The sequence below is a fragment of the Lepisosteus platostomus genome, chromosome 3 (genome assembly GCF_059453375.1).
Source record: "Lepisosteus platostomus isolate fLepPlt1 chromosome 3, fLepPlt1.hap1, whole genome shotgun sequence".
Taxonomy (NCBI): domain Eukaryota; kingdom Metazoa; phylum Chordata; class Actinopteri; order Semionotiformes; family Lepisosteidae; genus Lepisosteus; species Lepisosteus platostomus.
The window spans coordinates 9,759,046-9,784,491 of NC_142613.1; the positions used below are offsets into that span (position 1 = coordinate 9,759,046).

The 25,446-nt window shown below is 46.3% G+C and overlaps 1 protein-coding gene and 1 long non-coding RNA gene across 4 annotated transcripts; one reads left to right on the top strand and one right to left on the bottom strand.

Moving 5' to 3' along the window:
* Positions 1-142: 142 nt before the first annotated feature.
* Positions 143-23,160, top strand: add2 (adducin 2 (beta)). Of its 3 annotated transcripts, XM_088624408.1 has the most exons (16): positions 5,110-5,339; positions 8,252-8,495; positions 10,281-10,422; positions 11,085-11,236; positions 12,017-12,097; positions 12,641-12,790; positions 13,652-13,795; positions 14,058-14,156; positions 14,649-14,825; positions 14,965-15,204; positions 16,811-16,927; positions 17,384-17,473; positions 18,206-18,380; positions 19,116-19,223; positions 20,891-20,924; positions 21,707-21,948. In XM_088624408.1, coding segments are annotated over exons 1-16 (2,019 nt in total). In that variant the 5' UTR covers positions 5,110-5,274; the 3' UTR covers positions 21,708-21,948. The 3 variants fall into 3 exon arrangements, with proteins under 3 accessions (XP_088480533.1, XP_088480534.1, XP_088480532.1); XM_088624407.1 differs by lacking the exons at positions 5,110-5,339; positions 20,891-20,924 and adding an exon at positions 143-594 and having other exon boundaries at positions 21,707-23,160; XM_088624406.1 differs by lacking the exon at positions 20,891-20,924 and having other exon boundaries at positions 21,707-23,160.
* On the bottom strand, positions 23,047-25,378 carry LOC148674318 (uncharacterized). The gene is made up of 2 exons (XR_015935294.1): positions 25,299-25,378; positions 23,047-23,234 (listed from the first exon to the last, which is right to left on the bottom strand). It is a non-coding gene; the product is annotated as an uncharacterized LOC148674318 (long non-coding RNA).
* Positions 25,379-25,446: the final 68 nt, after the last annotated feature.

Here is a 25,446-nt window from a genome sequence, read left to right on the forward strand (position 1 = left end):
CAATGCAGGCTGGGGTGAATTTAGCCGAACAGTTCTTGAAATGCAAGAGCTCCAGCTCTATTCTAAATGCAATTCCCGTATTCCACGCCAGGGGGCGACATTCCATCCACATTCTGGATTGATGAAAGCATTTCGTGGAGTAGGACACTAGTAGTCTGCTGCCAGTACTATATAGGCTATGTGGTGAATTTATTGCAGGGATATCGGATGCATCCGGAAAAACGCCTAGACCGTTAATGATAGTTTTCAGAACGGTAGTTCAGTAATACCGTCGAGCAATTATTTCCTTTCCTTACAAAAGGAACTGCTCTGCGTTAAATTAGGGGCGGGGGGGGGTTGGTAGCTGTACGAAAGAGCTGAGGTCATTGGCATCGAAGAGGCAGGCGTGGTTCGGCAGCACCAGACTGCGAGGATATAATGAAGCGAAAACACCGAGAGGTTACCGCTGCAGGCTGTCACTGAAGCGGTTTGCTTTGGTTATTGCATTTTATAGAAAATAAAAACGGGTTCGTTTTGTGATACGTTTATATACAAACCGCAGCCTGCTTTCCAATATATCTATTAAGGAGAGGGCTCGGATGATGCTGTAACAAGGTAAGCAGTGATGAGCTTTGGATCCCTACCTGTATACGTTTCTGTCTTGAGGAGGTGGTACAGTATTTGAATATTTTATTCGTTTGTGTCGGAAGGGTTTTTATTATATAAAGGCGTTCTATGGGAAGAATATACAACCAGCATGTATTTGAATGTTTTCTTAATCATGTTTGAGTCCTTCAGAAATGCGGTTTTTGCAACCTGTTCTTAAGCGATGATATTAAGGAAGCTGTTATTCACTTAGGCAATGGTGCCTGGAATCTGTCGTGCAATGAAATGCACTGTCTGCCCCTCTCCGTTGTTTCGGCGGTACAGAAGGTGGTGCAGACTGGAGCGCTTCTTGAGGGCCGACGGCGAAGGCAAGCTTACGGCTGCGTTATCAATGGCTTCACTCTTGTCCAAGAGCAACGACTCAATTACTCGGCACATGACGGCAGGCGAGCCGAGCCATCATTTGATCCGGGGTGTTTTGATTCCACAGCTGTGCCGCCGCTTTTTTTTTTTTTAAAGAGCTAAAGAGTTTTGAAATGGCTAAATGGTTTTGGAAGCGTTATATCGAAGGTTACGTTTTGAACTTGGTGACCAGCTGCCGGGGTCTTAAAAGCGCGTGTGGCGTTTGGTCCACCGGAACACTCGCCTAGCGAGAAACCCGACACTGCAATAGGGGATACATCTATAGTACCCTATAACTTTAACAAAAGGCACACAAAAAAGCGATCGCGTCGTAAAGCTACAAAGCGTATGTTACAAAACCCGCGTAGGGATGACCTATTTTCAACTGTTTTTGTCAGAGGCTGTTTTTCTTAGTCGATCCCGTGTACGTGTGTGCTGTGCTATGTTGGCTCACATCACACAGGCACTAGGCTGACATGTCGCCTATGGCCGTGTGGCGCCCGGAGGTAAACAACGCGGGAATCCTGGGGGACGGGCCCCGCGCGCCTGGGCTCCGCTGGGGCTGGTGCTGATGTTGCGGCGGGCTGAGCCGCGCCTGGTTGCTAGGCAGCCGAGAGCCTGCAGGGCAGGAGCGGGAAGCGGAGAACGATGCTCTCTGGGGCTGGAGGCGGCGAGGCGGGGGTGGGAAAGGACAATGGAAAGCAAGTATCGCAGCTAGGAGGTCTCTCTCTTTTTTTTTTATAAACCACCACCTCTGCGTGTTACGTTCCATCGTCATTATAAATCCACCCTAAGCCCTAATCACGCATTTTTGTTAAAACATTTATTTTAGAAAGGCCAAAACAGGTGAACTGAATCACTGGTATTGCGTGGTCCTGGTGAAATCATTTCAGCCAAGGCTCTTCTTGCCTGTTTGCTTTTTATTTTCTATTGAAGTGTACACAACAAAAATATTTAAATTTTTCCTATTTGTGTGAAACTAAAATCGCAATTAAATACCCTATCTGTTTGTAGTTGCATGAGGTATATAAACCGATACATCAAGAATCGCTTTCATGCTGGGCTATGGAAAGAGGGAGACTAAGTATTCCATAAAACAGTACTTTCAGTCTCTGGAGCCCCCCAGGGACACAGTCCACTAATGAACTAAATAAAAATCCCTTTTTGTGGCTGAGTTGTTCACGTTCTCCCTGTGAAGGCATTCGGTTCATGCATTTACAGCACACTGTAGCAGAAAGGGCTGCATGATTTCAATATGGCCTGAAAGCCATAGAGAGTGTTTCACTGAGCCTGCTGGCACCAGGAAGACTGATGTCCACATTGCCGTTTGAGAGAGGGAATGTGAGCAGTCATCTGAGATCAATGCCACCCTTCTACTCTACATGGGAAATGGCTGCTCTTTTATATCTGTCAGATTTAGTTATACCTTCTTGCTGGTGATGTATTGATTTGTTGATTTTTCTGCTCTTTATATTTTATGGGTTCCTATACCCTGCCTTGGCCCAGCAGAAATTTCCTCTGCTCTTCAAGCAGGAGCGCCCAAAGCAGAAGAAAAAACACTTTCGAACGAAGCACCTGCATATTTATGTAAAGTCTCTCTTGCGGGGGGAAAAAAGGGAGTGTCCAACAGGGGAAGAGCCCGAGAGCACCACCCCTCCCTGGCAGATTAGTGGGGCCAGAAAACTCCCGGGTACTACAGAGAAAGAAACTGTTCTCGCTTGCAGAACTCACTGATGGATTTCTCTCGGAAGGAATGGGGTTGCATCCGAAAACATCTGTCCAGATAGGAGGACCAGACTTTGGAAATGTAAGCATGTTCGGTCCTCTGCAGTGATCACTTTGAGCCTTTGTGCCTGTGAGGTTGTGCTCCTTCTGGGGGGAAAAAGCAAAACGTGTCAAAATGAGCTACAGGGCGTGTACGATGAAGGCAGGGGGGGTTTTGAATACAGCCCAGCAAGAAGGAGGAAAGTCTGTTACCCGCTTAGGAGCTGATGATCTTGGGAGGCAGAGTGGCAGAGACAGGCGATTGGTCAGGAGACCTACAGTGTTCTAGCACTCCCTGCTGTAGAGCAGGAGAAAGCACATTATTTTCTCTTGCTTTTCGGTGCGTATTTAGGTAAACGGGTATGATCTTGGCTGAATCCATAAAGAGGTGCAAGTGCACGGTCAGCTCCAGTGGGGGTGGAGGACGTCCCTCAGCTTCATGGTGAACAGGATGATTTGCTCCTTCTCCAACAGTGTGTGACTAACACCGTATACGCCCTACACAGCAGTGCTCCGCCTCCCTCACTGCACCGTTCATTGATAGATATGTAGCCGGGCTGCCTGCACTCCGGTGGCACCAGTTACAAATTACTCATCAATAGAGACATTAATCATGCAATTATGGACCTGGCGTCCCTCCCTCTCTCTGTGGGCTTGATGCTGAGCCAGCTGTGGTGGTGTGTCTACCTCAGTGTGGTAAATCAAGGGCAAGGACAGAGATTATCCATCGGGAGGGAGGAGGCTCTTGAACAATGAGCCTGAACCTTTGTTTATACAGAGTGTCTGTAGGGGAGTTTACTATCTGGAGCGTGTGTTTTGTTAAGAAAAGGATATTGGTTGTCCACCACTGTTAGTAATTCACTCATGTATGTTGACCTGTTTAGTAATGAAATATTTATGTGCATGTGATATTAGCACCCAGGGATGTATTTCGCAACAGGGTATAGTAGGCACAGTAGATAAAGTGTAAGTTACAGGAGATACTTGCACATTGCACGAGAAACACCATTCAAATTGAAGGTGTGTTTTAAGATCATGCATTGCTATGAGTTGTTGGTGGGAACATCAGCATTGTGAAATGGCAAGAACTATTTAATAGTCATACCCATAATTCGTATCTCTCTAATCATCTATACATCCATCTACAGCAAATGCAGAACTGGCAATGGATGCCCTGCCTGCCTGCTTACTCATCTGAGCGGCAGTACCTCCTCCTTAGCCTGGATATTCTGCCACCCAGAATTTACAGTCAGACAGAGGGAGCGTGCTCTGTCTTGCGCATCGCCGGATTAATGAAGTGAATAGTAAATAAGACATGGAGCACAGGAAGATGGCGGTTCCCCCTCCCTCCCCCCTGAGCCACCCCAGTCTCTGTGGGTGTCCCCATGGAGGGCTGTTCTGAGGTTAACAGCTGTGTCGCCGGCCCTGTGCTGTAGCAGATAATGACACGCACACACAGACACAAGCGATCCAGTGCAGGTCTCCTGTGGACAACAAAGGCAGATTAGGTAAATTAATGTCTGGATTGGAAAAAAAAAACAAGGTTTAAATTTTAATAATAATGGCCTCATTCACAGATCTGGTCAATACAATTAAGTCCCAATACCACTGAATAACAAAGGTAAGAGAATTGCCTATAGATCAAATAAATAACAAGATTTAATACTTAACAAGGGTTAATACTTTTGCAGGGCACTGTATATACTGTATAAGTCCTCCTCACTTCATCTTTCATTTTTTGGAAATGAGAAATCTTATAAAATTCCAACATTAGATACATTATTGGTTGATAGGTGTGGAATGTATTGAAATACACATGGGCATGTGTGGTGAACAGATCAGTGGGAGAAATTTGGGGTTGCTCATCTTCACGATAGGGAAGAGATCCTAAGTCATTGGAAATCCCATAGTTTTTAGTCCATCAAGAAGGAAGCTGACTGGGCAGATTATTTCCTGGTCTCCCTGAATCAAAACCAGCTCCCAGGGAACACCGTGATATGCTTTTAGTTTGGAATGTTTTTCCTGTAAGATGGATTTCGAGAAATGGATGTTTAAATGTTGTAATAAAGCCCCTGAAAAATACAGCAAATGAAAGATTGTTCATAATACTGTGTCCCACTCAGTTTTCATTGTATTCTACTTCGATTGCCTGGGAGCACATCAAAGAATATATTGTATGTGATCAGCATTTTTTAAAAAGAGGTTTAAATGGCCTCTGTTTGATAAGAAGTGATACGCATGCATTTCAATGCCGAAGAGGTTCACGGCGCCTCCATTTTACCCTCGCCGGATCTCTAAACTGCAAAGCACGTGCCAATAAAACCGTTTTTCAAAACCGCAGCCTGAAAGCGTGGCGACAGAAGGCTGGAGCGCCAAGCCGGCTGCCTCCTGGTGGTGTCGGCAGGAGGATCTGATAGGTTATCAGCACGGCGCGTCTGCCGGGGTGTGTGGGAGTGCCTGGGCGCAGGCGAGCGCGGGTGAGAGTGTCTCTGTGAGCCCGGGTGCCCTGCAGTGAACGCAGCCATGTGGCTGGGGATTAATAAAGGGACCCCTGCAGAACTAGGAAAGACAGGCCGCTGGAGAGGCAGGTATGAACGCACTCGATCAACACAGCTGTGTGCTTGCATTGTCAAGAGCTGGAGGGAGGAGTCTTCATCTGGGCCAAGCCAAGAAAGAATGAGTTCAGTGTTCGAAAAGTGAAGTGATAATTAATCCTTCCAAAAAGCTGTGGTATTTTCAGTGCAGGCTTGGATTTCGCTGCTCTTAACGGTGCTGTGTCGTTTAATCTCCTCCTCTGTTGACACAGGATTATTCTTAACATTGAAGTTTTTGCAAAACTGTCTGAAATCCCCAGGGCTAAGCCTGTGTCACGGGCTGGTCACATAAAACACACAGGCGCTTGGCACTGGTGACAATAAATACTGAATCCGCATTAACATCTGGTTTCCTTACTTAGTTATAAAAGTTCACGCCAGATGTGTATTAGTTTGCACAATTTTCTGTCAAGTTCAGGACATGTCATGTTTTGAGGTTCAGTTACTCAGCACGGCTCTTTCAGGCTTGAAAAGGGCCAGTTCCCTGAAGCTTGTAAAACGCAGAGTCTTTTGGATTGCCTGGCCCTCACCGGAAATAGATTTCAGGCAGACCCTCGAAGAGAAGCTGATCTGCATTAAGGGGCCTAACCAGGCGCATTCACTTTCTGCTCAGGGCTCTTACCGCCCTGCCCATGAGGTGAATTAAAGCCTCCTGCTGAGACCACAAAAGGAAAGCAAGCAAACTCAGTCAGTGAGTTAATTAGTCTGGAGAGGATGTTTTACTGATGGCCGTTCGCTCAGTCCATCCATACGTTATCAGAAAGCCGTGTGCTCCTGGTGAGGGGTGTTGCAGCTCAGAGCCTGTCCTGGCATTTTAAGAAGGAATTTGGGACTTGAGTCATGCAGTTGTGAATTATGTTAAACTGGGTTATATTTAGGGTGATACAATCAGACAGCTTTCCTATTAAAAATGCCTTACAAACATAACTCACAGGCTGTTATTTAACAATTTTATTGCATTTACAGTAAATGTATAAGAATATAACTGTTCGTTTTTTGTGCAGAGGCATGCTGTTAAAATGTATATACAGGCAGACTGTTTATATGTACATGTAAGTGCAAGGAAAGCAGTGTTGTTTGCAAGCATCTTAAAGCTTTTATTTTACCTCTTATATGAGCATGAAGTCAGGAGCTACTTCTGATAACACTTTAAGGTTACCCCCAGAATAACGAATTTACTTTCAGCTGGAGTCACCCTTGCCTATTTAGAGCTGTCCCCATAGGAGCAACGTCAGTGTCCTCTCAAATGATAATGTAACCGTGTGTCAGCCCATCGGAGAGCAGTCTATGGAAATGAGAATCCTGCTGCAACGCTGTGTTAAGTAAGATGTTTCTCCTTGTACAGTGCACCCTGCCTTCTATCCTCTGCTGCAGCAGATTCATATTTAAACAATGCTGTTGAACGAAAATAGAGACTTTAATCCTGCTGTAGGTGGGCAGGTGCCTACTTTGGAGAAACAGTCAGACAGTCCGAGACAGGAGTGAGGAGGGGAGCAGGCCAGGCACTGACAGGAGGCACAGCGAGATGGTGGGGGGGAGCAGTGGGTGTGGTGTCTGTTTCTTTTATCTGCGTTCTGCAGGACCGTGTTTCATGAACGAGCTGTTAGTCTGCACAGGGGCTGTGGCAGCAAATACAGTGCCAGGCGTGCTCTTCACAGGGAAACCGAAACCCACTACCAGTCCGGTCAGAAGCTGAGTGATTCTAATAAAACAAAGAATCCGAAAAGCCCAATCTGCAGTAAGAGTGTGTGTGTGTGAGAGGCCCAGACAGAGGAGCCACAGGACACAGCTGGATATCAGACACACAGCGAAAGAACAGGGCAAGAAAGGGGCAAAATTCTACAAAATAGTTGCTTGTTGGAGCCATCAGCAAGAATAAAAATAAACATTCTACGTACGTGTGTTTGTTGAGTGTCTGTCGGCCCCATCGATCGCCATGAAAGGAGCTGGAGAAAAGCAGGCCCTCATCCCAGAACCTCACTGCTCCACTGTGAAACCTCCTCAATCTGTGCTGCTTGGATTCGGGTATTAACACTTGCGCAATAAAATCTGTAGCAAACAACACAGATGGCAGCAGAAGGCTGCCAGGCTGAAAGAACTGAACCTTTTTTAGCTCTGAACAGAGACGGCTATGAGGGTACCTGGTACAAGAATTCAGAATCCTCACTGGCTTTGACAACGTCAACCCAGTGGCTCACATCAGGAAGAACAGTGAAGCACAAACCTGAGAACACAAGTGGGAAACTACGGGGAAGTGCATCTGAAGCTCAGAACGGAAGGCACTTGTTTACCCAAGGGGTGGTGGGAGCATGGAACAAGCTACTCGAGTTTGTCGTTGAAGCTTCCTTGAGGAAACGGCTGGAGATCCCTGGATCAATCTGTTACTAAGTACCAAACGATGGCAGTTTGATGGGCTCAATGGCCTCCACTCGTTTCTAACCTTTCATGTGCTTTGCTGTTTTTAAAACATAGCAGCCACCATAACGCTGCCAAAAGGTTCCCTCTAAGTTATCAAAGTGATACCATGGGAGCAGAATTCAGTTTGTTCTAATGTTCTGTACCACATGTAGCGCCTTGTGATGATGAGCATGATCTCTGAGTGGTTCAGACACTGGTCTAGTGTTTCCTTCTGAGGACAGGTCAGAACTGGAAGATACTGGGGCTCTTTGGGTTCACCTGCAGGAGGAATGATGAGTAGTTTGGGTTGTTCAAGGAGTGGTTAACATTGGCGGGGGTAGCCCAGGGGCGAGTGGTTCAGGCTGGGGTCAATGGAGACCTTTAGGAAGGACCAGGGGGGCAGTAACTTACCAGGAACAGACCAGGTTGCAGGGACACACGTGAGCTTTGATTTGCCTGCTGCACTTAACCCTGAGCCTCGTGTCTCCTCCCCCCCCCTCTCTCCCCAGCTCTCGGAACCCCCTGTCCCCCTCTTCTGACCCCCCTGTGACGATGAGCACCGACGCCCTCCCCGAGGGGCCCTGCTCCCCCTCGCCCTGCCCCTCCCCGTCGCCCCACAAGGAGAGCTACATCCGCCGGAGCAGCGACAGTGACCCCGACTTCCTGCGCACGAGGAGCGCGGCCCCCCGCCTGCAGCAGGACTTCAGCATGATGGAGCAGAAGAAGCGCGTCTCCGTCATCCTGCAGAGCCCCGTGAGTGTGCCAGTCCCAGTCTGGGCAGACCTGCAGGAACCCGCACCGGCTCTAGAAACCTGCGGGCTGGTCCTGTGAGATTTCAGGTCGGATGACTGGCGGCCCAGACCGCCGGAGGGGGGGGGGCTGCGGCCTGGACCCCCCTTGTGTCTGCGGGAGCTATCTACCCCAGGAGGGTAGTGGGTTGATGTGTGCGCCAGGCCCCCTTCTCCCCCTCCCTCTCTCTTCACCCCTCATTAAGATCTCCAAAGACCTGATTATCTCCAAACCTCAGCTGGCCTGCAGCTGAGATTAACAATCAGTACAAATCACCGCAGGACAGCTGCACTCTGAGCCACTGAGAGATGGAGAGAGGGACAGAGAAAGGGCACCACAATGCACTTAATGATCAGCAGTACAACACATGAGAGCACAACACAACACAACGCAGCACAAGGCAGGCACACGCCAAGCGTTCAGCTGCACACGCAACAATGTGTGAAGTGTATGGTGAGGACGAAACAGTAGCTTTTCTGTGTGGGTGTACTGTATCTTTGCATTTACAAATTATTTGGTACACCACTATATTTGAAATGGAGTCACTGCATCAAAAAAAAGTAGAACAGTGCGTAAGATAACACTTAATTTTCCTTAGTAAAACAGTAAAAACTTTATAGAACAGTGAAGATGTATTTTAACTTAGTGAATAAGTTAACACATTTTAACTTTATAATCGGGAGTAGTGAACATGGTACAGGGACACCTGCAAATCAGTATATTCAGTGCACACTACCACGGTGATAGTCAAAACATTTTCACTCCAACTCAAAGACTGACATTTTGTGAAGGTAACTGGAGAATTGATTTCAAACACGAACCAGCAAGAAACAAAGAGGGTACAAAGTGCAGAATTTTGCAATGTACAGTAACAAGATTTTATGTTAAGACAGAAATCATTTTGCCCTGAATAGCCAGCTTGTATCGTCTCTTCCTTTGCCCTGCTTTAAATAAGCAACACTGACAGCGCAGGAGGAGGTACTTTCTTGTAAAAGCACAGGAGGAGGTGTTTTCTTGTAAAGGCACTGGCACTGGGGCAGTGAAGGGGTTAACCGTGTACAGTCTTGGCTGCCAGCTGCTCCCAGGGGAGGGTTAACACAGCCCTGTGACATTTTAATTGCTGGCTGGTCTCAGGGGCATGAGGCCTCAGATGTTCGGTTGTTCACTGACCCCAATAACCGGCTGTGGAGACAGCTGTCTTGGTCTCAGAGAGAGGACCACTCGCTTAGCATTAGCACTCCTCTGTAACACAGTGCCCCAGTCTGAGGCAGGACAGGAAGATGACTTAAGCCAGTTCCATGAACAAAGAAGAAAATAATCTGAGCAGCTACAAGGTGATACCAGGAGCAGGTATACTCAGCTCTGTGACGGTGACAGAGGTGATGCTCTCATTCAGAGGTGATGCGCTTCATCCAGGTGGGGGCTGCACATTGGTGGTGGTGGAGGGAAGTCCTCAATACCTGTAAAGCACTTTGAGTTAAGTGTCCAGAAAAGCACTATTTAAGTGTAAGAAATTATTATTATTATTCATTGGAGCTGACACCGATGAGCTCGTTCTGCTCCTGGGCATTGCTTTACTTTACTTTTACAGATGAAGTTGTTCTGAACAGCTCAGCAGTCTCTGTCACGGTAACAGCCTGTCTGCGCTCTGGATCGATGCTTTAGTAAGAGCACACAGGCCCACTCCTTTCTGGCAGTCAGCGACGGGATGATGACGGCTCTGACGCGGCGCTGTGTCTGTCCTCTCAGTCTTTCAGAGAGGAGCTGGAGAGCCTGATCCAGGAGCAGATCAAGAAAGGGAACAACTCCTCCAATCTCTGGGCGCTACGGCAGATTGTCGAGTTCATGGCTTCACATGGGGCCCCAGCCTCCCTGCCCATCTCCCCTTCCAGTAGGTACCCTCCCTCCACACCCCTATGCATTGCAAGGCGCAGATAACCGAAGAAGAGCCAGTTGGGCTGTGCTTCGGAGGTAATAAAATGGCTCCATGCAGGAAATGTGGATCATTTCTCTTTTTTTAGTTAATCAAAGGAGCTCAGTCAGTTTTAAATAAGTGAAGAACTTAAACGATTGCCACACCATGCCAAACAGAAAGCAGAAAATAGACCCAGACATATCGCCGCTTGGTAGCTTCTCAGCCATCACAAAATGATGTAACAACATTTCCAAATGTTGCTGAAACGTTGTCGTTTGGTTATGTTAGGCCAAATATTTTAGCAAGGTCTTTAAATGTCACTGGATGGGGGAAATCAGTCTACGTCAGACAATCGGGCGGTAGGATGTTCATGTTCTGTATGCGTCGCCCTGACAAGTAAACGTTGCGGAAAGACTGGGTTAAAATTATATTTTCGTTGCAAGATCATTGTAAAGAATGTTTCAACAACATGCACTGGAGCCCACACACTTCATGGTTTTTAGTGTTGCTGCAACTCCATTGTTTGCCTTGTCGGTGTGCTGAATCATGCAAGCCTGGTTTTTAAACTCACAGCTGGATTTTTATGACAGTGACTCAGACTGATGCCTGGCGCCCCTCTGCCTCCGTGTCCCCCACAGGCCTGATGATGGTGACCCCGATCAATGACCTGCAGGCCACGGAGCCTGGCACTCTGGTGAAGGGCGAGAGGCTGATGCGCTGTAAGCTGGCTAGCGTCTACCGGCTGCTGGACCTGCATGGCTGGGCCCAGCTCTCCAGCACCTACCTCACTGTGAGTCTGTCCGACTGTGTGACCGACCTCCTGTCTCCCAGGCTGCAGCCGAGCCGGCTGGTAGCACTTCTCTCATTGTGAATCCATCTGCCCTTCTTCACCTCCATGTTCTTGGTTGAACCTGGAATGGCAACATCACAAGTCACACACATACAGTAGTTATTCAGTAGGTCCTGTGGACTGCCCTTAAAAGACAATTTATTTTAATTTTATGTGACACCTTTCATGGAGAAAACAATGTCCCCAAAGTGCTCTTTCATAAAAAATGTCAATTTCTAATACATCAACCCTGGGAGAAGCCAGTGTCCATCCATTCATTAGCCTCTAATTCCTTGCAAGGGGTTGTGGTGATCCACAACTCGTCTTGGAAGCACTGTGCCACTATGTGGACTGGGTATCCCAGTTCATCGCTGGGCTCACGCACAAGCACAGACAGACTGTTTAAAGAGACACCAGTTATCCTAGCCAGCTTAACTTTGGGAGATATTAGGAAACTGGAGTACTCTGAGAAAACCCAGGGAGAATGTGCAGATTCCAGGCAGACGATTCTGATGTCCACAATCGAAACCAGGACCCAAAAGGTGCAAAGTGGCGGAGCTAACCTCCATGCTTCTAGAATACCTGAATGCCATTGCATTAAGCATGAGCAGTTAACAGAGCAATGCAGAGTGTTTGTACTTGACCATTCGAACATGCTTACCTGCCACAGAAGTAAATCACTAGCACTTTGTTCTGTGTTAGACTATAACTCTCTGAAACCATGTGTACCTTTGTTTGCAGCTGAGAGTGAGCAAGGAGCAAGAGCACTTCCTGATCATCCCCAGGGGTCTTTCCTTCAGTGAAGTGACAGCCTCCAGCCTGGTAAGACCTGTTCCTCCAGCAGTGCAGTCTCCCTCTGGCTGACTCTCCTATGGGACTGGATGTCCTGGGTCCCCACACAGCACTGGGGAAGCATCATGCTCCTCTTGCGCTGTGCTTCTCCCAGCCCTTTGGCTCTATTGAAGACATGACATGTGGTAATAATCAAACAAGTTCTTTTAAGAAATATCAGAGAGAAACCGGAAAATGCCATGAAATCCATGCACTGGGGAGATATGAAATTTGTGGCATGTACTAATTGAACCATGGGGTACATGTTCCAATGAACAGTGAACAAGTGCCCTAGCATCGCAGCACAGGCTGGCACACAATGGCAGTGCATGCCAGGAGGCAGTATATTAGTAGGTGTGTTGGGATTTGATCCCTTGTCTGTGCTGATCTCTGGATCCCTGATTCCCTGATGCTCTAGATAGAATCAAGCCCTTCCCTTCCCTCAGATGACTTTTTTTTGCCCTGTGTTGTTCTCTGAATCCGCTGCATCTGCCAGCTCTTGGGGTGTTCTGATCCTCAGGCTTCCTTCTGCAGGTGAAGGTTAATGTTCTGGGGGAGCTGGTTGAGAGGGGCAGCACGGCTCTCCAGGTCGACACTGCCAGCTTCCACCTTCACTCTGCCGTCTACTCCGCCCGGCCCGACGTGCGCTGTGTCCTCCACCTGCACACCCCAGCCACTGCAGCGGTACAGAGCCACGAGATTCCGGAGACACACACAGAGACAAGGGCCAGAACACACATACATACAGGAACACAGAGACACCAGCCAGCATACATACTGTACACAACATACACATACAGGAACACAGAGACATGGGCCAGTATACACACATAGGAACACAGAGACACAGGCCAGGCACGCACACACACATACAGGAACACAGAGACACCGGCCAGCATACATACTGTACACAACATACACATACATAGGAACACTGAGACACGGGCCAGCACACACACATAGGAACACAGAGACACAGGCCAGGCACGCACACACATACAGGAACACAGAGACACCGGCCAGCACACATACACAACATATACATACAGGAACACAGAGACATGGGCCAGTATACATACACACATACATAGGAACACTGAGACACGGGCCAGCACACACACATACACACACACAAAGGAACACAGAGACACGGGCTAGCATACATACAGAACATACACATATAGGAACATAGAGACACAGGTCAGCACACATACACAACATGCATGCACAAAAATACAGAGGCATGGGCCCGCTAGCACACATACACATATAGAAACACAGACACATATACAGTACCTAGACATTATAACACAAAGAGAGACAAACACAAGGATAGACATAGACTGAGCCCCACACACCGCAACACACACATAGAGAGATACAGATACACATGGACACATAGAAATACACAGACCAAGACGCATACATAGACTTCATACAGGAACTGACATATAAACATGGCTACTCATTTAGTTAGGCACAGACAACTTAAGATTTCTTTTGAATTTCAGCATGGGACAAGCTGTGTTGTTTTGTCCACTACAGGTTTCTGCCATGAAGTGTGGCCTCCTGCCAATATCCCATGAGGCCTTGCTGGTGGGCGGAGTGGCATACTTTGACTACAACGGAGCGATGGAGGAGGAAGAAGACAGGGTGGAGCTCCAGAAGAGCCTGGGGCCCACCTGTAAGGTGAGAGAGGGGCCACAGGAGGGAGAAACAGAGGGCAGGAGACAGAGTGGGGGGAAGTGAGAGGAGAAATGAGGAGTGGAAAGATGTATATATTGAAAAACTGGTAAAAAGGGAGAAAGGTCTAGCAGCTAAAGGAAGGGAAAGAGATATAAAAATGGTGGGCTAAAAGAGTCTTGGAGGATGAGTCTTTTCCCATAAAGACAATATATTGTTTTCCATAATGTGTCTGTACTTTAATGAGTTTTGTGGTTTCCTTGCACAGGTACTGGTGCTAAGAAACCATGGCATTGTGGCGCTGGGGGAGTCTGTGGAAGAGGCCTTCTACAGGATCTACCACATCCAGGCAGCCTGTGAGATACAGGTGAGCTGTAAAAACTCTTTTCAAACATTGGCAGCCTTGTTTGCAAAGCTTGGTTTCTATGGCAACCCACCGAAACTAAGCAGGTGTGGGCCTGGTTCCATGTCTTCGGAAAGTGATGGTTTATAGTACAGGGGTTAGTTTCCATAACTGAGCTCTGTATCCTAAACAGAACCCAGTTTTTTTTTCCCAGTCAGAGGCTGGGGATCCTAAGTTTATTACAAAAACCAATAGTTAACGTTGCCAGCAGCTGTATAAGTCTGCAATTCACAATTGGCAACCCACTGAAGCTGCTACAGGTATGGGCTACACATTGCCTGTGAAGCACTTCGAGTGGAATATCCAGAAAAGCGCTATATAAGTGTAAGGCTCATGATATTATACAGCTCAGTAAAAATACACACCTCCAAAATGTGCTATGCAAGGCTGGGCCACTAGATGTCAGCACCATGCAGAGTGTTGATCCTTCCATGCTATCCCGCTGTGTGCCTGTAGGTGTCAGCATTGTGCAGTGCAGGGGGCGAGCAGAACTTGATCCAGCTGGACCCAGAGAAGCAGCGCCCCCACCAGGCTGGCTCAGTGGGCTGGGCTGGCTCCACCTTTGGACCCCTGCACAAGAGTCGTGTGGGGGAGCACGAGTTTGAGGCGCTGATGAGGACAATGGACAATCTGGTGAGGTTTTAACACGTACACTTAACGACCTACGCTGAAAACACAAATACACAGACATACTGTACACTGGCATGAAACGAGTCATGGCCGCCCGGTGATGAAGCTCTACCCATGCCTGCATTTCTGGGTGCGTTTCCAGGGCTACCGTACCGGCTACGCATACCGACACCCCGTGCTGCTGGAGCGCGTGAAGCCGCGCAGCGAGGTGGAGATCCCCGCGACCGTGACGGCCTTCAGCTTTGAGGAAGACGGGGTGCCCCGCCCCGCCCTGCGCCACCACACCCACAAGCAGCAGCAGGAGAAGACGCGCTGGCTCAACACGCCCAACTCCTACCTGCGCATCAGCCAGGACCAGGCCAGCCCCGGCACCAAGACCACAGTGAGCAGCGCCCCCACGTTTTAGTCACACTGTGCCGAGCCCGCCCGGACGATGTTAAAAAAGCTCTTCGCTGTCTTTAAGTACAGTTAACGCGCATTTTTAAAGGTGCAGATCTTGCACCTCATTTTGCAGTGTAGTCATGGAGACTCACCTATCCATGCATTTTCTAACCGCTTCATTCAGCTCAGGGTCGCGGGGGGAACAAGAGCCTATCCCAGCAAGCAACAGGTGCAGGGGTACACCCTAGACAGGACGCCAGTCCATCACAGGACACACACACACAGACACAAACACAGACACACGCTCACACCAGGGCCGATTTGCCCTGAAATCAGTTAACTTACTAGTATGTTTCTAGACAGTGGGAGGACAACGTAGTACCTGGAGGAAACCCACACAAATATGGGGAGAACACACAAACAATTCAGAGTGGTTAGAAAATGGATGGATGGATGGAATAGGCTGGAAAAATCTTACAGCCTGCAGTTACAGTCAGAATATTTACTCTGTGTACATAGAAACCTATGTAGAGTGTGTGTTTCTGCAGTTCCACATCAAGAATAACATATGTCTGTAAAGGCGTGTCATTTCTGGTTTTCACAGAATTGAGATGTGCCTTTAACCCGGCAGTGCTCACTGACAGGGTGTTATACTTGTACACAAAAGACAGTACACATGCTCCTTTAGATTAATTAATTTGCACAAAGAAGAGTATGACAATATTCCTCTGTTGTTTAAGTCAAGGCTACTTTACATGGGACAATATTATTGGACATATAATGCAAGATATTAATAAAGCAGACGATATCATTCACCAATTAATTTTCACATTTTTACATAGTTATCTCATATAAAACTATTTCATTTAAATGCAAAAAATATGTTTTTCTCTGTGGCTCTAATAAGCTTCTGCAGTTAATCTAACATCTACCACAAAAAATGTCAAACAGGTAAACATCTTCTGCTCATACCCCCATCCCCCTGCCACCCAGGCCAGGGAAGGCATGGATCAACACAGTGGACGCTCTGTCTTTGATCTGTCTTCCTTTCAGTCCATTCTCCCCACCTCTCTCCATCTCTTACTCTGCATTGCAGAGGAAATCCTCTGACCTGAGCTGACTGCTGCAGAGCCTCTGCTGCCCTCTGGTGGGATAAACACGTCATGACATCCAGGTGACCACACAAGCATGGTCGCTTTGAGTGTGGTGCCCAACAAATACCTGTTTTATCCTTGCTAAAAACTGGAATTTATTTTTTGCATTAAACCTTCAGAAAGGTTCAGATGAGAATAGGTAGGGAATTTTTGGGCGGTGCTGAAAATGAGGTCCTGTCTTGAAATGACCTGAACAATTGCCTGAGTTCAGCACATTGGAATGAAACCCTCTGAGGAGACCTGCTTCTAGAGGCTGGTCCAGCAGTGTGTGCTGTCAGAGACTCCCCTCTCCTCAGATCCCCACTAACAGATTAGACACAATGTCGCACGATTTGGGGCCCATCCTCAGGAACTGCCCAGTACTGGACTAGGAGGCTGAACTTGTCTGGGGTGCTCATGAGGGGTGCTCCTCTTCACCCCCACATCCCACCTCTCCTCCTCTCTCCGCTACAGTGGCTCAGAGCAGAGGAGGTGAAGCTCAGCAGCGGCACGGCCATCAAGATCGAGAACCCCAACCAGTTCGTTCCGCTCTTCACCAACCCCCAGGAGGTCCTGGAGACACGGAACAAGGTAGGGTGGCGGGGTGGGGCAGGGCTCACCGGCGCCACCACACAGAGCCAGGGCAGCAGTAGAGCCAGGCACAGTGCAAGCTTTCCTGTGGTCCTGCCACATGAGGACCTCATGAGCACCCCTGCAGCATGGTGTGGCTGTGATCCTCATGTGGGACTGGGCTTGCCTGTATGAAGGGGTTAGGGTCAGGGTGAGAGGGATAAAGGCCCCCTGTCTGTAGGCTCTCTCCTCTGACACAGTTGCCTGTCAGGGATGTTCTTTCTCCTACGTGCTGCAGAATCCCGTGCAGGAGATGCAGCGCCTTTCTCATTTAAGCAAGACTTGGCTGCAGGCAGTCGGGGGCGCTGTTGCGCTAAAAGCCAAGAGAACCTAGGTCAACTAATAAGGAACAGCTCAGTCCAGCACACCTGAGGGGCAGCTCCTATTCTCACTTTTACTGTTCTGTTTCTGTCTCAGATCAGGGAGCAGAACCGCCAGGATGTGAAGTGGGCAGGGCCTCAGTCCCAGCTGCTGGCCAGTGTCATCGCTGACAAGAGCAGGAGCCCGGTACGACCTGGAGCAGCACACTCCACCTGCGTGCACGAGCACATTTGTGTGTGAATGTGTGCACGTGTGTGTGTGCAAATGAATATGTACGTGTATGTGTGAATATGTTTGTGCACATGTGCATGAGTGTGTGCACGTGCGCATGTGCATGAGTGTGTGCACGTGCGCATGTGTACATGTGTGTGCACGTGTGTGTGAATGTTCATGTGTGTGTGAATGAGTGTGCACGTGTATGTGTGAATGTGTTTGTGCACATGTGCATGTGTGTGAATGAGTGTGAGCATGTGCACACATTTTGTGGGTGTGTGCACATGTGTGCATATATAGATGCACATGAGTGAGAGTGTGTGTGTGCATGTGATGTATGTGTCTGTGTCTTTTTGTCAAAGTGTGGCTGCTACTCCTGCTTCCTTTCTGCCATCCCTGCCAGATTGCGTGTGTCTGTGTCTCAGACTAAAACCTGGGCCTTCACATCTGTCTGTCAGGCCTTTCCTTTATCAGGTGCTTCAGACCTCTCTGTCTTTCTCTCCATTAGTCTGTGTCTACAGCAGCCATTGAACATTACAGTCTCCATCAAACTGTCTGCCTGCTGGCCTAGTCTTCCTGTCTCATTTTAATTGTTTGTTTTTTCTTTTATTGGCAAACACATTCAGTAGACAAAAATTAAAAGTGTCGCAAAAAATCAACTCCAAATGTTCTCAGCCTCTCTCCTCCGCCCCTTGTGTGCGCCAGTCTGCAGACGCTGACCTGGCCTTGGCGGGGACACGCGAGGAGTCCGCCCAGGGCCCCCAGGAGCCGCCCCCGCCTCCGGAGCCCGAGCCCCCCAACCCTTTCAGCCAGCTGACCGACCAGGAGCTGGAGGAGTACAAGAGGGAGGTGCAGAGGAAACAGCAGCTGGGGCAGGACGGTCAGTCGGTCTGCCACTCCCACCCTCCTTCACACAGCGCCCCAGTCTGTGTGTCCCCCAGTCCCCTCACTAGAGGGGGACAGGGGGCACACAGCCATGCACCAGCACAAATAAGAAACAACAGGAAACAGCAGTGCCTTATATCAGCCTGTACAGTATGCCTATCCAAAGTATCTTTGCAAACAAGAACATTACTCAGGAATGTTAGGTTTTCAAAAGCAATCAGAAAATACTGTGGATAATGGGATATATGAATATTATTCAGCTCTGACTGTTTCACAATACTAGAAAGTAGAACTGTCCAGAGATTGAATTCTGGTCACGTCCAGTAAGTCCCACGGACCATATATGAGGGTCGTCAGTATGGTATAGCTCTTCTTTGACTACTGTTAAAAACTCATGTATGGACCTGATGAAACATAAGTGCAAACTAGGCTAACAGTTTTCCTAGTCAAAAACTGGACACTTTAAATTACATCTGAAGAGCAATGCAGCACTCAAAAAAGACAACCTCTAATGTGTTTGGGAACTATAAAGAGTTAAAAAGATCAAATGAATGCTATTATTGTGTTCAATTAAGGGATCAATTAAGTAACTGAGAGCTCACCTGGAATAAAAACTGGCACTTGCATGAACCCCAGTACTGTTTTTCCTTCCTACTTACATTCCATGTTTGCAATCATCTGACTGCCTCTCTCTCACACTTCTGTTAGCCTTTTTGTCTGTGTGTTCCAGGTGCTGAAGAGCAGCTGGTGAATGAGACTGAGACCCCCCCTGCAAAGAGCCCCCCCACCTCTCCAGCTAAGACCCCGGTCACTTCCCCTTCCAAAACACCCCCCACAGGTGAGAGAGGAGGCCATCAGCCAGGACAGCACTAGGCTAGGAGGTGTCTACCTGTGTAAATGTCTGAGTCTCTTCCTCCTTCTCCATATGTGCATTGTACACTCATGTATACATGTCTATAAAGACAGATACGACCTGCGTATGTGTATTTATCTGTATACATACTGTATATATATGTGTGAATTTGTAGAACTATACAGTATATACAGTATAGAAAAGGTTTGACTCATCTGTATTTTACGGGGCTTTTATTAAACCTTAGAGTTTATTACAAAAACAGCCATTTTAAAAGGTTTAAGATATATGCAAAACTGAGATAATAATAGTAACACTCGTTTCCGAAGAGTGTTATGGTTCAAAAATGGCTTGAAGAATGTCAGTTCGTTTGGCAGGTTTTGCGTTGCTGCATCTTGTTAAATAATGTTATACTTTTATACCATTTATGCCAGAAAAGGGCTGCATATGCTACTTGAAATGACCTGAACAATTGAACAATTGATGAGCTGAAGCTTTTCCACATCACTGGACATGTGTACTGTATAGGCACTTGTACAGAGACACATGTACACACATATGCAGGGGATTCTTAAGGAATCTGAAGATGTTTGCCGAGCCTGTCGATAGGTCTGTAGCCATTGATCTCTCTGCAGTTCATGTTAGCTCCACTTTTCAGTTCTTCTCCTCCGCAAACATAAGACAATTAAACAATCAAAGGAAAACTGCAACACTATTTTCATATTTCGGGGTTAGAACAAATCAGCATTGATGAGTGTATTTCAAACCATAATAACAGTAAAATGTTCACAGTAACTTGTAAAACCTCCAATTTCCGTGACAAAATAAATGAAATTTCCAGGTATGTGCAGCGCCGTTTTCTGTAATTCAGAATGAGGCAACAAAACTTTGGTGATGTGTTGCGGCCTTATTACATTGTAAACAGGCAGGCTTGTGAATATCTCTTTTAATCCAACAGAAATACTGCTCTCGACTTCAAGACAGTTTTGCTAATAAATGGAACTTACTTTTTAACTCTGCATGCAGATCACGTTGGAACGGTGAAATGTCTGCTGCACAACCTGTACTTATTCACTCGTACGTCACAGTACATTAGTCGGTACAGGGACTAGTGAGCGGGAAGGACAGCACCACGTGACAATTCGTGGAAACTCTCACTCTCGCCTGCGGCTAGACCAGGGGTTTGCGACAACATGGCGACTTACAGTACTTTCACATCATTTGCAATTTTCTGCTGAATTCAAAATTTCTAAAATTGTTCTATACCGTCGATGAATTGACTTTGTTTCCTAGATTTAATAACCGGTCTGAGAAATTGGGACTGCAGTGTCCCTTTAAATACCTGACCCCGGCCCATTGCACAGTGAGAGGATGAGAAAGATCAATAGGGAAAACAGCATGAGGTCACTCGTCCAGAACCTGCAGGCCCACAGGCAGTGTCTGAGCGGCGTGCTGTGCTCTTCCTGGAGTGCGCCCAGAGGCTGGGTGCTGCACACACTCAAGGCCTCAAGGCCGGGTGCGCTGTGTGTAATGTGGGGTGCGTGTCTTGTTACCAGGTCACTGTGTTGTGTTTTGTTTTCGCCATCTGTCTCCACAACTGTGTCTCTTTCTCTCTCTTGTCTTTGTCTCTGTCCCCCTCTACTGACCCATAGGAATGTCCTCCGATTCTGAGTTCTTGTCTCTATAGTAAGTATTGAGAAACCTTTGGATACTGATAATAAAAGAAGCAGCATTTTTTCAGTTACACAGGCTTTTGCCTTTTCTTAGCAAAAGAGAGTAAATATCTATTGTTAGATATATGAAGTAGTGTTGTATTTACACATTAACATCACATACACATATTTGTATGGATAAAAAAAGAGGTAAGACACTTTATGGTTTATTTTATTATACTTTATTTTCAAGTATAATATTTCTTTAGAAATTTACAGGGTTAGTCCAAATGCTGTTAACAACATTGACAGTTTATTACAAATTATACTTGGGTTACTGTGACAAAAAAGGTTTCAAACGAAAGCATTAATATCAAAGTTTCTAACAGTTACCTTACAATCCATCGCCATCTGCGGAGGAGAAAACAAAACTTTAGTAAAATAATTGGCATTGATACTTGTTGACAATATTTTGACTAACCTTGTATAAGATACTGTCAGTGATTATTTTGTGACTTAGGTTATTCTTTGACAGAACTGAAACAAAATATGGAAGAAACGCAAGAACCTTTAAATATCTAAAGATTTTGCAAACTAGAGCTAAAGCACAGGATACCCGAAGATCCCAGTTTCCCATCATGCTGCAGGGAAGGAAACAGATTTCCACATGAACTAAAAAAAGTACCTTTTCCAGGACAAATAACTTCAGATCTTAAGTAAAGTAAAATCCTTGTTTTAACAAATAACTTTTGTGCTGCAGGTTGAGTCACGTGTTTTGTACGTTTCGCTCTTCATTTTTTTTTTGTCTCTGTGAAGACAAAGAAGGCAAGACCACAGACGTCTCGAAGGTGGCGGCAGACGGGCCGCCGGCAGTGGTGCTCAATGGGAAGGAGGAGGAGCAGGGCGCGGAGCAGGAACTGCAGAAGGGGATGCAGCAGCTGTCCACGCGGGCCGAGACGGAGGCTCCGCCCTGCGGCAAGACCGACGCGCCGCCCTCCGCGCCCACCCTCTCCCCGGAGGGCTCGCCCTCCAAGTCCCCCTCCAAGAAGAAGAAGAAGTTCAAGGCGCCCTCCTTTCTCAAGAAAAGCAAGAAACAGAAAGAGAAAGCCGAGGCCTGAGGACCGGCTCTCCATTCTCTCCCCGTGCCTGTTTCGCTCTCTCTCCCCTCTCTCTCACTGGTGTGCTGGCGATAACACTGCCTCTTCCATCATTATCTCCGATGAGCCTTGTGACCAACCCTGCCTAATTTAGGGTCACTTCGGTTTCTGCTCATAAAATCTCTCTTCCTTGTTCTGTTATTTCCATTCTCTGATGTGTTTTTTTAAGCATGGAAGACCTCTGTTGTATCACCACCTCTGACTCACATTCGCACACGTGCACATGTAAATATTTCGGATTCGATCTTCACACATTTGCACTATGTAACAGGTGACCCTGTGTTGTCTGGGTGAGGTACATGTGTGAGGACGCTGACTATGGTGTCTGAAGAAGGGGCATTATCCTCAATTCCTCTTACATAGGAAACAACAGGAGTTTTCTGCCTTCAGGGCATCAATAATCAGACCCTTTCATTTACTGTAGGTCCCGCTTGGCACGAGATTGTGCTTATCTGGGAGAAATCATCCTGTATGATCTCACATGCATTCACACACACACACAGAAGACACACACTCACACCCCTTCATTTTCCTTCTTTGCTTTTCTTTATTACACTGCAGCTGAAGAGTGGTGTGCACTGTTGTAAATAGTATATAAATATATACAGCATAGTATCATGGTTTATATTAACGATTGTGATCTATTGTGTCTCATTCATTTATCTTCTGTACCACCAAGAAGAACGCAAGCATCAGATTGTTCACAAGAATCAGGGAAAAAAACCCAATAATGGAAAGCATATTTAATAGCAAATTGCTCAAATGCCACTAGTAATTATGATTATGGATCGGAATAACGCGGCACTTTCTGCTTTTGTGTGACTTGTAGGCACGAGCGTAACCTGACTCAGAAGGCACTTAACATTCCTTCTTCCTTTTGCAGACGATATTTTTTTTATCTATCAAAAGACTTCTGATGCTGTTATTGTTATAACTGTAATTATATTATTACTGTTATTCTATACAGTCGCTGTTATCGTTATTATACCTTTGCTGGTCTTTTGTTTAGTTTTTTTTTTTAGTATTAGAATGCGAAAGTGAAATACTGGAAAGAAAAAAAAATAGATTGCACATGTACCTGCCATTAAAATTGAAGTCACTGAGGTTTTCAAATCCCTTCTCTTCCTTCTCCTGTCATGCCTCTCTCTCCTGCTCCACCTCAGGCTGGGCGACAAGGGAACATTGAACTAAAGGGAAAACGACATTTCACGCTCACTTGCTTTTTTTCTTGCAACTTCATTTTTAATATTTTTCGTTCCATTCGCAAGCCCACCAACAAAAACAAGTTACCGATTTCTAAAACATTTTTGTGTTCATATACTTATAGATATCTCCCATTCAATTCTTATGCATGTACATTTTCACTAGAGGTACAAATGATATCATTGATCACCCTTCATTTCAATCATATTACAAACACAACTATTGATAAAAACAAGATAACAATAAGATATACAGGTGAGCTCGATAATATTGCTGTGACCTACCGGAGTCTTAATTTTACATAATTACTTTCATACTCGCTTACTTTTTACATCGATTTAGAGTGTCTGAACGTGTACTTGTATGTATGGCTTTTACGTGCATAAGCAAGAGAATGTGCTTTAAAATGTATGACATATGGCACTGCTATAGGACAGCACTGCAGGCAGTGAAACATTACTGTAAGGCAGCACTAGGGACATCATTGCCTTGCCAAGGGACAGCAGTAGGAGTACAGGGGCAGGAGGTAGGGCATCAAGACAATGTATAATATCACTGCAGGACAAAGGCCACAAGCAATGCACAGAACATACGCCCAACTGACAGAGGCAGAACACTGAAACATCCTTCACAGAGGACAGCCTCTTCTGGGCTGTTCTAATGACAAACTTTCCCAACAGGGAAAAACAGAACAGTGTCAAACAGCAGCAACAACACAACATAACTGATGTGGGAAGAAACTATCTTTTATTGAAGCTTGAGGACACTGGCAAGAAGAAATTTAAACTTAATAACAAGACGAAGAGTGTGAAAAGGCACATTTCACATGTCTCGAATGGTGTTAATTAACCAGAAATTAATCTTTATTGCCTTGGACACAGTTTCCAAGCCGAGCACTGGGTGAAAGGACTTCACAATCTGTCCTGTGGGAACACACAGGCATTAGAAGCCCTGGACACGAACAACACTTTCCCCAGATAATACAAGACCTTTCCAGAACATCCAGGGGGAGAATGTGCCCTGTACAGCAAAAGCAATTTATAAACTCTTCCCTGATTGAAATAAATATTTTATTTCACAACTTTTCTCTAATCGAAGCCAGTGATCTTGGTTCCTGGCAACACTGTCACATTCTACAAATGAATCTCTCAGTATGGAAATTTTCACTTGCTTGTCCTGAGGCTTCAGGATAAACATATTTAATTGGAAAATGGAAAGATACAAATTGCGTCCCCTACTAAGACAGCAAAGCAAAGAATGGAGGGAAAAATGAACTTGTATTGGAAAAAAATAATGCCAAGACAATACATAAAAGGGGTGTACACAAACAGGGGCATTAGTCATCTTCAACAACGTGGCTAGGGAGTTATTTTCGGGCTCTCTGAAACCAATAATTTAAGACGTCATTTTAAAATGTTGTGTACCATTATAGTCACCACGTTATAAGAAGATATTGCTGCTGTGCAATCAGTCTGGTGAAGGGCGACCAGATGATTCTGGGGCTTGAAAAACGACCTGAAGCGACAGAACCAAATTGTACAACAGTACAAGGGAACGTGATTCACGTTAAAATTCTCAGCGGCTTTTCTAAACTAAGCCCGGTGCACATGATCATTAGTGAAGCACAAACTAGAGGACACAGATGGAAACCGCCAGGACCTATATTCAGAACAGCGACTGAGAGTCGTGCGATTTTGGTCTAAGCTACTGTGAGAATTAAATCCATTAAAATACTGGTTTGGAGTAACAGGTTGTATTTACTTTTTAATTTAAGAAACACATTTTTTCCAGCATAGATCTCCTTTCACTCGCAGCCTCTTTATTCTCTTAATGTCATTTGCATAATCATTGTTTTATTTTTTAAATCTATAGACCGCCGAGCTACTAACACTAAACATATTACACCCTACACATCACAAATCCTAGTCTTACATATGTCACCCTTTTTTGAAGAGTCGTCCCCGGTTTCTATCTTTTATAATAACCAAGGGTATCGCACAAACGCGCACACACTTACACCAAGATCAATTTTCACAGAAATCAGTTACCTATAGTCTTCGGACTAGCTTGCACCTCCAAAATAATTAGCTCTATGAAAAATGTTCTCTGGTGATTATAGTGATCACTAATGGCCTCCAAACAAGAGGGGGCGCTATAGCAACGCAGGAAACAGAAATTACAGAGTGGGGAACCTAT